At 40.8% G+C, this 12,766-nt stretch overlaps 1 protein-coding gene across 1 annotated transcript; it reads left to right on the top strand.

Moving 5' to 3' along the window:
• Nucleotides 1-276: 276 nt before the first annotated feature.
• Nucleotides 277-10,395, top strand: LOC119913116 (coxsackievirus and adenovirus receptor homolog). Its single transcript, XM_038732448.1, has 3 exons — nucleotides 277-545; nucleotides 2,283-2,633; nucleotides 8,360-10,395. The coding sequence occupies exons 1-3, from the start codon at nucleotides 476-478 to the stop codon at nucleotides 8,587-8,589; spliced, it is 651 nt and encodes a 216-aa protein (XP_038588376.1). The 5' UTR covers nucleotides 277-475; the 3' UTR covers nucleotides 8,590-10,395.
• The last annotated feature ends 2,371 nt before the right edge of the window (nucleotides 10,396-12,766 follow it).

Raw genomic sequence — 12,766 nt, 5'->3', positions numbered from 1 at the left:
TATTACCTATTTATTTATATAACCGTATTACAGCAAAAAGTAATACATTACTGTAATTGTGTTACTTTTGTAGCGCGTTACACTCAACACTGCATGAGCGCATTTCCTCTCTGCACCACCCCTAAGCCAAAATGTCTTCCGCGCGCCTGGCTACAGTTCAAAAACACTAAAGTAAGATCGAACCAGATTCCCTGGAATCCCAACTATAACCTCAGAAGGCCAATGTGACGTTACGCAGCAAATGATTCAGCTTTCTTTGAAATCACGTGACACGTTCTCCTCTCCCTCGGCTGGGCGGGTGCACTGTTGAAAAGTAAAATATCTAGGAAGAAGCATTCAGTCTGGTCATCACCTTCATCATCTCTGCTTCTAAATATGTGACCTAACCTGACAACGATCGAGAGATTATCACTGTAGATCACCGTAGGCGGTCCGCTGTCAACAGAAACTACAGAGAAGAAAGAATAAGTCAGTCATGGTCGCTTTAACATGGCCGCCATTCGTGGCTTTGTTCACATGTTCATGGATCTTTGTTCTGTGTCAAGGTAAGAGGAGTGTGTGTCCGTGTTAGGGTGACAAGATGAGAATGGGTGAAATTCGGGTGGGGGGCGTGGCTACCGGTTCATTGATTTTCAATGAAGATTAATACTAATAATACTATTTGTTATAATATTAATACACGTGAAAATCAAAACACAACGCTCAAATTAATTATTTTGTTCTTGAAGTCACCTGTCTGTTATTAGGAAAAACACAACTGTGGATATATGTAGGACAGTCATGATCTTTTACCTAATTATTTTATTTATTTTCTTCATGGCATCAGTGCAGTGTCACATCTCTCTGCGCAGCGCTTGTCAGATCTCCCCGCCGTGACTGTAAATGTAAATGCCCCGTACTTGTATAGCGCCTTTCTAGTCTTTTCGACCACTCAAAGCGCTTTTACACTACATCTGCATTCACCAGTCACACACATTCATACACTGAGCCTAAGTGCTCAAACAGAAACTAACATTTATACTCATTTTGTCCAGACGGCAACACCACAAATCCTCTTTACCTTTTTGTCTCCACACAAGCCTGCTAACAGTTACATTATCAGCACGAGGAGCGTGTTTCTGTTAGTAGGAGTCACTTAAAATAGACTTTATAAATGTTTCTTCTTCGCCTTTATCTTAAAAGTAATTTCTGCCCCACTGCTGTCATGGTGACGTAACCTTGCCCCATTGTCATGTAACGTCCGGCCGTCTGTGACTGTTACAGACTGTTATGTTCCTGAAATGAATGTCAGGAACAAATAAAGTTTTAAATAAAGAACTTGAGGTTGTTATTATTTTTAATATCTTAACACAGCAGTGACGTGGAAATTAGACTCACTGTTTAATGATCATTAAAACGTGTGAAACTTACTTAAGAACTTTGTTAATAACTGTAGTCTGAACAGTTTGTACAGTAATTACTCTTATTATAACTTGTTATTAGAATAACTTATATTTTCAAATTTATTTACAACATGTTCATTATAATTTATATTCAAATATAGTTTTTTGTAGACTTTGACTCTGCAGGCTGCTGGATATGTTTGTAAAGTTTATTATGAGCTGACATGTGAACAGAGTCTCCACCTCTGACCTCTGTTCCTGTCCAGCACTGTAGTTTACTGTGTGGACGGATGGACAGCAGAGACCAACATGTGTCCTCTCCCCTCTCGTGGTGTCTGTCCATGCAGATCCAGCAGCTTCATTTGTCTCTCTGAGAAGTAAAGCAGTTTCATACTGTAGGGACTCTTTCCTCAGTAGAAGTAGTTCAGACACAGTCTGAGTAGAGGACGGACAGACTGGGGACACATTTGGAAAACAAGGACAAAGATTCAAAGCTTCTAGGAAATAATAAACTTCACATGTTTAATATTTCAGCTGTTTGTTCAGGCTCAGAAATGCTGATGTCTGTATTCAGATGGGAAATAATATCAATAATCAATAATCTCCAAACAAGCAGAAAGCAGATGAAAGTAAAATGTCTCCTGTCTGATGGTGCGGAGGACGACTTGACTGACAGCTGTAGAAATGAGCAACATGAAGTCAGCGTGCAGCTGCAGCAGAGGAGTTAGTCTCTCCTTTCTGCAGCTGGGACTCAAGTTGTCTGAGAACAGGGTTTGAAATGCTGCTGAGTTCACATGTGCTGTTTTATAGAGACCTGATCTCTGCTGCTTCCATCAAAAGATGTTTGAACAACAGGAAACATTACAAGTCCTGACTGGAGGCTTTTCTCTTTCTGTTCAGAGACACAGGAGCTGAAGGTGAAGCCTGGAGAGGACGCCACTCTTCAGTGTCAGAGTCACAGAGGTGCTACCATAGAAATGATAAAGTGGATCAGAACTGACCCGAAGTCAGATGATATTTATGTCTTCTACTTCAGAGATGGCCGCTCATATGAAAACTACCAGCATGAATCTTATCGTGGTCGAGTGGAGCTGAGAGATCCAGAGATGAAGGACGGAGACGCTTCTGTGATTCTGAAGAACGTCAACATCAACGACACTGGAACATATGAGTGTCGGATTAAAGACAGAAACAATCCAGGCAAAGTTGAAGTCATCAACGCCATCAGTCTGACATCAGTGACAGAGCCAGGTGAGCGTGTAGAGCTCAGAGTGTCTCTTTGTCTCTCAGGTGAGCGTGTAGAGCTCAGAGTGTCTCTTCTTCTTCTTCTTCTTCTTTAGGGTTTAATGGCGGTTGGCAAACCAGTTTAACGGTGCATTACCGCCACAAGCTGGACTGGAGTGTGGAACGAGAGATTAGGCAGGAAATAAATGAAATGAACAAAACCAAAACCAAAGAAAAAAATAATAAATAAATAAATAAACCAAACAAAAATAAACATAAATTAAATTCTTTTTCCTAACTCAGTTTCTTTAAGAAACTTAATTATATGACAATATATCTGGCCTGCTGTTTTCCCCAAGAGACCCGCCAATGAGATATCATGATGTTTTGCCTTCCGTAATGACTGAAAGAGGCGTTCCCTATTGATAGTGTATCTCCTACACTGAAGGAGAACATGTTCAACCGTTTCTAGTTGGTTACAATATATACATTTCCCAGTTGGGTGCTTACCTATTTTATATAATGAAAGGTTGAGACCTGTATGTCCTATTCTCAGACGAGTGATTATATTTTCTTCCCTACGTTTCCAGCCCACCATCCTTCCGGCACCAACCTGTCTCTGTACATTATATAGGTGCCTTCCAGTTTCACTGTTGTCCCAGTGCTCCTGCCAAACTGACTGTGCATAGGTCCTGATAAATGTCTTAGCTTCATCTTTAGTTAAAGGGGTTTTTAGGTCTACATGTTTGATTTTGAGTGTTCCTTTGGCCAGAATATCCACCTGCTCATTTCCCTCCACACCAACATGAGCAGGAACCCAAAGGAAGCATGTGGATAAACCTTTTAGCTCCATCCTGTACAATATAAGGAATATGTCATTGAGGATTTTGGATCTAAATGATGATTTGCCAGATTTAATACTCATTAGAGCAGACAAGCTATCAGATGCAATGACAGTATTATTTGTTTCCCTCTCTTCTATCCACTGCAGGGCCAGTACTATTGCAGTCAACTCTGTGGTATACACTGAGACATGATCTGATATTCTTTTCTTGATATATGACTCACTTGCTGGGAAAAAGACTGCTGCACCTGCACGCCCTGTATCAGGATCTTTGGAGCCATCTGTGAATATAAACATGGAGTCTGAAAAATGTAAATCAAAGTAATTCTGTACTATACTGCATGCTGGAAGTTTCTTTGACATATCCTTCAACTCCTGCTGTATGTTTAGATCTACAATTGGTGTTGGGAATAACCAGGGAGGAATGGAAGACTGTGACACTGTAGGGCTGTAGTCTAATTGTCGTAATCCTATGACTTCTGCCTTTGCATCACCAATCCACCCAAAACTTTTGAAATTTGTCTCATTGTGTTCCCAGCAGTCTATTAAGAGACTCTTGGCAGGATGAGAGTCACATTGCCCCTGGAGATTAACCCAGTATGCCGACATTAGCTTTACTCGCCTGATTCTTAACGGCATTTCTCCCATTTCCACCTGCATTGCTGACACACCGGAGATGTTCTGACTGATCCACTGCAAATTCTCAAGGCCTGAGCTTGTAATACATCCAACTTCTTAAGGTTTGATTCTGCTGCTGACATGTACGCTACACATCCATAGTCAAAAACGGATCTCATGAGTGCCCAGTATATATTTTGTAGAGCTGCTCTGCTCGCTCCCCACTCTTGTCCTGACAGACAACGAAGTATATTGATGACCTTTTTACACTTGTTCTTAACTTTATCTAAATGAGTATTCCAGGTGAGCTTCTCATCAAACCAAACCCCAAGAAATTTAATTGTTTTGACTTGCTTAAGTGGTTGTTCATATAACTTCATGGAAATAGGCGTGACTTTATGCCGCCTTGAGAAACAGATCACCTGTGTTTTTGCAACAGATAACTTGAATCCCCATTTATTTGCCCATTTTTCCACAGCAGCTATTGCAGCTTGCATTTTCTTACTGACGTGCAACACATTGCGGCCTCTTACCCACAGAGCCCCGTCGTCTGCGTACAAAGATTTCCCTACGCTTTGTTCAACCTGAGAGAAGATGTCATTTATCATTATGTTGAATAGCAATGGGCTACACACACTACCTTGCGGAGTTCCATTTTCCACCTTATATACACTGGAGTATTCTGTGCCAACTCTTACTTGTATTTCCCTGTCAAATAGAAAGTTCATAACCCAATTATATGTTCTACCACCAATACCCAATGACTTCAACTTAATAAGTAACCCTTCTTTCCAGAGCATATCATATGCTTTTTCAACGTCAAAAAATACAGCTATCAGTATTTCTTTGTTGGTCTGTGCTTTCCTGATGTCTGATTCTAGGCACAGTACTGAATCCATTGTATTCCGACCTCTACGGAACCCACTCTGGTACGGGTACAGAAGAGCTTTACTCTCTAGGAAGTATGTTAAACGCTCTGTGACCATTCGTTCCATAATTTTGCACAAGTGTGAGGTTAATGCAATAGGTCTATAACTGGAAGGGTCTGACTGATCTTTTCCTGGTTTTGGAATGGGCACTATTATTGCTTGTTTCCAAGCTAAAGGAAGTTGGCCAACATCCCAAACTTTATTAAACAAACCCAACACCGTGTCTAGTGCACTATCTGTCATGTGTGCCAACATTCCATAACATACAGCGTCCTTCCCTGGAGTGGTCTGACGAGCACTCGTAATTGCTCTTCTTAGCTCAAACAAATTAAACGGTAGATCTAACGGATCTCCTGACACCTCCCTTTTCTCTGTTATTTTGGGATTCTTCATTAAGATTTCCTCTCTACACTGCCTAGCCTCATCTGTGAGATTACACGAACTATGAACCCTTTCAAATGTTTGTGCAAAAAGTTCCGCCTTTTCTAAGTTATTGACAGCCATTTGTTCCCAGTGTTCAACACTGGTATCTCATAATTTCTTCTAATCCCCCCATTCTTCTAATCATGCCCCATACATCTGACAGCTGTACTTCCCTTCCAATAGTGCTACAGTACTGCCTCCAAAATGTTCGTTTTTGTGTTCTAATTGTCCTCCTTACTATTGCTTGGGCCCTTTTATACTGGATCAATGCATCCTGAGAATGATGTTTCTTGAGTTCTCTAAATGCTTTATTCCTGGCCTTTATGGCTTTACTACAGTTGTCATTCCACCAGGGTACACTCTTGGTCCGTTTAGTTCCTGTACTCTTAGGGATTGTTTCCTCAGCCGATTGAATAATCTCATTAACTATTGTACTATTGATTATGTTTACATCTGTCTGGTTCTCCTCTTTGAGTTTCTTGAATCTGTTTGTACTGATCTTTTGAAAAACATCCCAGTTAGCATTTCCCAATTTCCATCTGGGAGTTTTCTTTCCCTCATCATAAAAACCTTCAATGCCAACTTTAGTTACCACAGGGTAGTGATCACTTCCTATTGTGGTATGTTTGATCACGCTCCATGTGCTTAAACCTGCTATTTCACTAGACACCAGTGTTAAATCAAGCACTGCCTCTGTGTTTTGCACACTATTGTATCGTGTTCCTTCCCCATTATTAATACATACCAAACAGTGATTATCTATAAATTCTTCAACTGCTAAACCATTTAAATCGGTTTTATTGCAACCCCATAGTGAGTTATGTGAATTGAAATCCCCACACCATATCACATTATCTTGCAATAGTCCTCCTACATTCTCTAGTATATCTAGACTTATTTTCCCACAAGGATTATAGTAATTAATTATGCCAATATTACCTCTATTAGTCCATACCTTAACCGCAATTGATTCATGATCTGTGCTTATACTTATAACCTTATAACTCATTCCATTTTGTATGAATGTCACAACACCTCCACCGTTGCCAGGATTTCTGTCTCTCCTAACAGCAGTATATCCCTTTATAATAAAGTCCAACTGTGGCTTTAACCATGTCTCCTGTATACAAATTATATCAGGTTTCTCTTCTAATTTATCAATATACTTTTTGAACTCTTGGCCATTTGAAATTAAGCTTCTTGCATTCCACTGGAGTATAATTAGCACCATTAAGAGGATCCAACACATGTCTGAGATTATCTTCATTAAGAATGTCTTTAACTGTTTCCCAGTGCAGCCCCCTCACATCAAGGTACTTCTCAGCTGATTTGACAATTATTTTGATCCTTTCATTTCGGCTTTTTGTCTGTGCTGAACAGTTGACAATATCTGCCATAAAGAATACAAAGTCATTCTTGTTCACAATCAGAGTTTCCTCCTTCACTTTATCGCACCCTACACATTTCCCTGCATCTTTATTTCTAGTGTCATTTTGCCTTGTCACCTGCGCGTCTCCTGAAACCTTCTTTGCTGCCTCTGCGTAGCTTATTCCCTGAGTAGCCTTGACTCGCTGCACCTCTGCCGCTCTTTTACTAACTTCGCATCCGCGGTAAGCTGAGCTATGTTCTCCTCCACAATTACAACACTTCAGCTTTGTCCCCTCTGCACATTTGCCATACTCGTGGTTTCCACCGCATCTACCACACGTTTGCTTTCCCTTGCACACGGATGCTACGTGTCCGAACCTCTGACATTTAAAACATCTGAGAGGTGGGGGAACATACGGCCTCACATCATAACACATATATCCAATAAAGATCTTTTCCGGGAGTCTTTCCTCATCAAATGTGATCAGTACAGAGAGACTGTCACTTTTAATCCCATTTCTGCTTGCTTTAAGACGTCTGACTTCACTCACTTTGGCATTTGTTACATTTCCTTTAACATCATCTGCTGTTACATTTACTGGAATCCCTGTAATAACTCCCCTGACCAATTTTCTGTCAGTCATCAGAGAACATTGTACTTTCTTGCCATTTATTTTATTCATTCTGACTGCTTTTCCTTGTTGTACTCCATCCTTACATATAATTAGTAATGATCCATTTCGCAATATTTTAGCACTCCTTACCTCCCCGATTTCTTTACTTATGGATTTAGTTAGCTGTATTGGATTCCAATCGCAGAATGAAGCCCCATCTTGCACAAGTTTTACTATTGCCTTGGAATCCTCTCTCCTCCTTTCAGTTACAGTTGCTCTCCCGTCACTATCACTCCCATCCGATCTTAGGCTCTTTTTACGCTTATTTTTCCTACCTGCTATATTCCACTTTTCATAACTCCCGCCACCTTCGACCATCTCTCCTAACTCACTTCCTGAACCGTCACTTCCTTCTGCCATCTCTCGTCCACCAACCACAGCCTCCGGACTTCCTGTTCCTAGTTAGCCCTCAGAGTGTCTCTTTGTCTCTCAGGTGAGCGTGTAGAGCTCAGAGTGTCTCTTTGTCTCTCAGGTCAGCGTGTAGAGCTCAGAGTGTCTCTTTGTCTCTCAGGTCAGCGTGTAGAGCTCAGAGTGTCTCTTTGTCTCTCAGGTCAGCGTGTAGAGCTCAGAGTGTCTCTTTGTCTCTCAGGTCAGCGTGTAGAGCTCAGAGTGTCTCTTTGTCTCTCAGGTGAGTCTGTAGAGCTCAGAGTGTCTCTTTGTCTCTCAGGTCAGCGTGTAGAGCTCAGAGTGTCTCTTTGTCTCTCAGGTGAAGCTGCTTCCTGGTAGTTGAGCTGAGAAACATCACAGATCAGATGTTTGTGTTTTAGAAAGATGTTGCTGATGAGACTTTAGAGGAAACAGCTGCTACGAGTCATGTGATCAAAGTGCAGTAGATAATGTCTGACATTCTGTTCACCTGCTGACAGCTGATACCTCACACCTGTTTCTGCTCTGCAGGTCACACAGCTGGACACAAGGAGGGAGGAGACGAGGAGGGAGGAAACAAGGAGGGAGGTGACAAGGAGAGAAATGTTGGACTGAGAGTCGGTCTGCCAGTTTGTGTGATTCTTCTTCTTCTTCTTCTTGGTGTTGGTGGTTTTGTGATCTTTAAAAAATATAACAGACCCACAGGGAATCAACAACCTGCTATAAACGGAGAGGAACTGCAGAACCTGCAGAGAGATTAAGAGACCAGATGCAGCAGATGAGAATTAGTGAGGATCCAGACTGAAGTCACTCTGGTTACTGTGGGGAGCAGTGATTGGTCGTTACTCTCTGGCTGCTGATTGGTGGACTGAACGTGCTGCTGGACAGAAGAAACACATTCCTCCTGTAAAATAAACCTGAGCTGTTGACACACGTCTGATTTCACCTGGAGGCAGGTTAATGCCAGATGGGCTGACTGACCAGCAGCTCTGTGGGACAAACAATATGACCTGATGCTGGAACAGCCAGCTGATTGTTTATTACAGGAAGTGGTACAGACCGTCGGCACCTCCCCCCACCCCTTCAAGTGGATCCATCCATCCAGGTAGAGTCAGAGGTCAAATCAAATTAAACGGGTAAAAGACCAAAAAAGTGAAAAGTTCAGAGAGAAAAGAATCATAATCTCAGGTCTGAAGCTGCAAAATGTTTTAAATCAACAGTTACTGATGTCAGTGCCGCTCAACATCCTGCTAGCTGCAGTTATAACACTAACAGTCTGTTCTGGATGACGGAGCTGGACTTTGTTCCCAGTCCGACCCTGAAGAGCTCAGTCCCTGTAGTTCACTCACCGACCTGCATCAGAGGGGAAAAGATCCTGTTTGGATTCACTGCAGCTCTGTTTTCCTGCATGAGGACATTTTTCATCGTCTTCTCTGAGAGCTGCTCAGGAACTCTGACTGTGAAATGTTCTTAGACAACAATACAGATAATTAATACTTCAAGTACATTTTCCTGATTGTACTCTTTCTCTTGGACTTTTACTTCAGTAACATTTTCAATGCAGGACTTGTATTTATTTAGTAGTGTGTTATGGGTACTTTTACTTTAGTTTCTGTATACTTGATCCACAACTGCTTTTCTCAGTCTGTAACAAAAGGAAACTAATGATCTTGGTTATTTCTCCTGTAACCAACTTTCTGATGCTGAACTGATTTCTGCTGCAGAGACATGAGGCTGTGATGTGTCTGTTTCTGACAGCGTCCACTGTTGGCAGATATTTATGTATCTTTGACTTTAAACACAATTTAAAACTAAAGTCAAAATGTTACTTGAGTCAGAGTACAGATCCATGATGTTGGTAAAACTGTATCTATGTGTTGAATGTAGGTATGTAGAATCTTAATCCACAGAGTACGTGCATGTTTTTATTTCACACAATCAAAGCTGTTGATCCTGTTAATGTTGCTTGGAGCTGGATTCAAAAGCAGCTCAACCAAAACCCTCCTGAGCTTCCAGGCAGCCGTCCGGCTATCAGGTTACAGACAGCGAGCGTTATGTCCTCATTTTAAAACCATGAAGCTGACAGTCCAGTCTGACTCTTTATTTACATTCTAACAGACTTTAAATCAGTTATTTGTTGACCTTTGAGCAGCTTCCTGCCTTTAGAGCAGACGTAACCAAAAGTCAGTAAAGTCAATAAAACAGGATTATGAACTTTCTTTAACTGTAACTTTGTAGCTGAGAACTGAAAGTGAACTCTGAAGGCTCTAAATGTCTGGACCTGTTTGTAATCAGATAATAACATGGAGGGACTTTTAGAGGGCAGAGTTTGCTATGAAGCAGCTCTGAGCTCATTTTGTCTTCACCCCCCTCTTAGTCAGGATGTGAGATCAGTTCTTCCTCGTTACTGTTGGCTGGTAGAAACTGACTGCTGCTCTTTTATTCAGGGTTTAATGTTCTCCAGTGCTGTGCCGGCGTTTTATATTGTAAAGAAACACACTCAGATAACTGCTTCTACGCAATACCTGCATTACATTTAAATAAACTTGTTCTTACTGCCACACAAAGAGGTCTTGTTGGAAGTAATCTTATGATCTTATGCTACATTATTTATAGTGTGGGGAGAGGTGGTGGTGTTGCACTTTATGTAAAGTGCTGCTTAAATGTTTCTGTATCCTTATGAATGTCTAGTTTAAATATATATATATATATATTACAGTTTATCCTGACTGAACTAAGTGGTGACTTTGCATCCGCAGAGCCGCACTGTTAAAAAACTTACTCCATTGATCAATCAGTCACTGAATCAATCGATGTCCCGATCACAACGTGCTTCATTTAAAATCATTTAAAAGCCAAAAACTTTTCTTCAGGTTATCAGTTGATTAATAAAATGATTACTGATCTCTGCTGGAAGAAACTTGCCTGTTGCCACGACAACGTCTCCACTCAGAGAAGATGGCGAGGGATTGGACCAACCGTATGATGATGTCATTGCTGATGTCACCACCGAGGATCATTTCAAAGCTAAACGTTCTTCTTCTGTTGTTTGTTCAGCTGGAGGTTTTCAAAGGTTTCTCAATAAAGTAAAAGAAAATCAGCTTTCAGAAGAGTTTGTTGGCCTGTTTTTATTTGTTGCTTTGACATTTTTACTTTTGTTTTATTGATGTTTTTTGGTTTAATAGCTTTAAGGCCTGCACACTGAAATAGCTGCAGTTTTATGAATGACATTAAAGCCCCAACAGTTTGTGCAGGAAATAATTATTTCTGACTTCTGCGACAAATTAATAAAATAAGGTTTATTGTTATTAATATTATTATTACAGCCAGAAAACCCTGTTTGAGTGTTCATATGAAAACCTGACTGCTTCTCTTCATTATGTCGCTGTGTTTCTGAGAATCTCATGAAAACCAGGACCTGCTGATTTATTTGATGTGTGATATCTCTGAGAGAAGAAGACTGAATCTCCTCCATAGTTAACAGACTGAGAATCTATTAACAGAAACAGACACTCTGTACTGAAGCTGAACGAGGTCGATGCTGTTCAGGTCTGTGGTTGTGGTTTTGTTTATTCTTAGTTTTCTGAACTGAAGAGAGGTGAGTATCTGTTAGCCGCAGCCAAACCAGAGAACTTCAAATTTTCCATCCGACAGCTTTGTGAAACCCAAAGAACCACAGGAGGAAAACAAGAACAAGAAGAAGTTTATTGAACCTGCAGAGAAACAAGTTGCCGGGGCAACAAGAGTAAAAAATTGATAAAATCATTAAATATAAATAACAGTAAAATTTCTATATATATATTTTAACAATTTATCTAATCTTTAGTTATAGTTTTTCATGTCACTGATTTTACACAGAAAAACATCTAAAAATGTTGCAAAACATTTACCACATGTTAACGTCATGTGACTTATGTAGCGTACTGAAAGTCCAGTATGCCTGTCGCTGGGCGTCGTACGTCATTTTGGGGAACGGTCATACATGTTATTGTTCTGTCCAACAGACATTTACAGTATGTCATTTTGGGAAATTTAAGATTCAACCTATTTTGTCGTTTATGTATGAGGATTTGTCTCTTTGTAGCTGCCTGAGTCTAATTTAGCTTTGACAGTGAAATCTAATAAATGGATGTGCTGAGGTGTGAGGGGCTCTGGGGACCAGTTCCAGGCCAGCTGGACATCAGTGGTTGGACTGGTGTGAAGGTGTGAAGGTCTACCTCAGGCCCCATCCACACTACTCCGTTTTAGTTTACAAACAGAGAATTATTACAAATACGATCTCGTCCACACCAACGTTTTAGCTGTGTTTTCGAGATGATCTCAGTCTACATTAAAACGACTGAAAACACACATCTATTGGCCATTCAGGTACACTAAGCATGTGCATGCCAGTGTAAACATGAAGCAGATGGTCTCTAAATACAGTTGAAGAAGTTTTTTTTTTACATGCACCAATAACAAGCTGGGACTATTATGACTGTAACACGGGAGTGTGGCAGCGGAAAAAAGACTGGGAGTCGTCACAAGCTAAACCGCAACATGCACAGTACAAGTGTAGGTGAAAAAGTGTTATTTGCATGGTATACAATATAATAAAAAGAATACCAAGTCAAAAACTCTGTCAGTAGCATTGTGTTTCTGCTTTGCGTGACTTATAAGTCCCGATCGGAGTGCCGAACGTGAGAGGCTGCGTCGTTGTTTCTAAAGTCCTCAGTTTTGGCCCATCTTCACTAAAACGCCCAAACTTCTCTGTTTTAGGTCTTTGTTTTCACCGTTGTAGTCTGGACGGGGAGGCGCAAACGTAGCAAAAGGTCTCTGTTTTAATAAAAAATGCAGTAGTGTGGATGGGGCCTCAGTGAAGAGTAGACGACCTCTGGCTCTGCTGGAAACTCTGGACACACAAACACAAACAGTTCAAACAACATGAGAAACTGTTGG

Source organism: Micropterus salmoides, unplaced genomic scaffold, assembly GCF_014851395.1.
Source record: "Micropterus salmoides isolate LMB-PRFRI ecotype aquatic unplaced genomic scaffold, ASM1485139v1 Ms_hic_scaffold_2, whole genome shotgun sequence".
In the NCBI taxonomy this organism is placed as follows: domain Eukaryota; kingdom Metazoa; phylum Chordata; class Actinopteri; order Centrarchiformes; family Centrarchidae; genus Micropterus; species Micropterus salmoides.
This window is presented reverse-complemented; position numbering and strand designations above follow the sequence as displayed.

Bases quoted from the DNA above. Each gene is read 5' to 3' on its own strand.
- LOC119913116 (XM_038732448.1), top strand. From the start codon at position 476: ATGGTCGCTTTAACATGGCCGCCATTCGTGGCTTTGTTCACATGTTCA. The intron at 546-2,282 runs GTAAGAGGAGTG...CTTTCTGTTCAG, and splicing joins GATCTTTGTTCTGTGTCAAG to AGACACAGGAGCTGAAGGTG. The intron at 2,634-8,359 runs GTGAGCGTGTAG...TCTGCTCTGCAG, and splicing joins GACATCAGTGACAGAGCCAG to GTCACACAGCTGGACACAAG.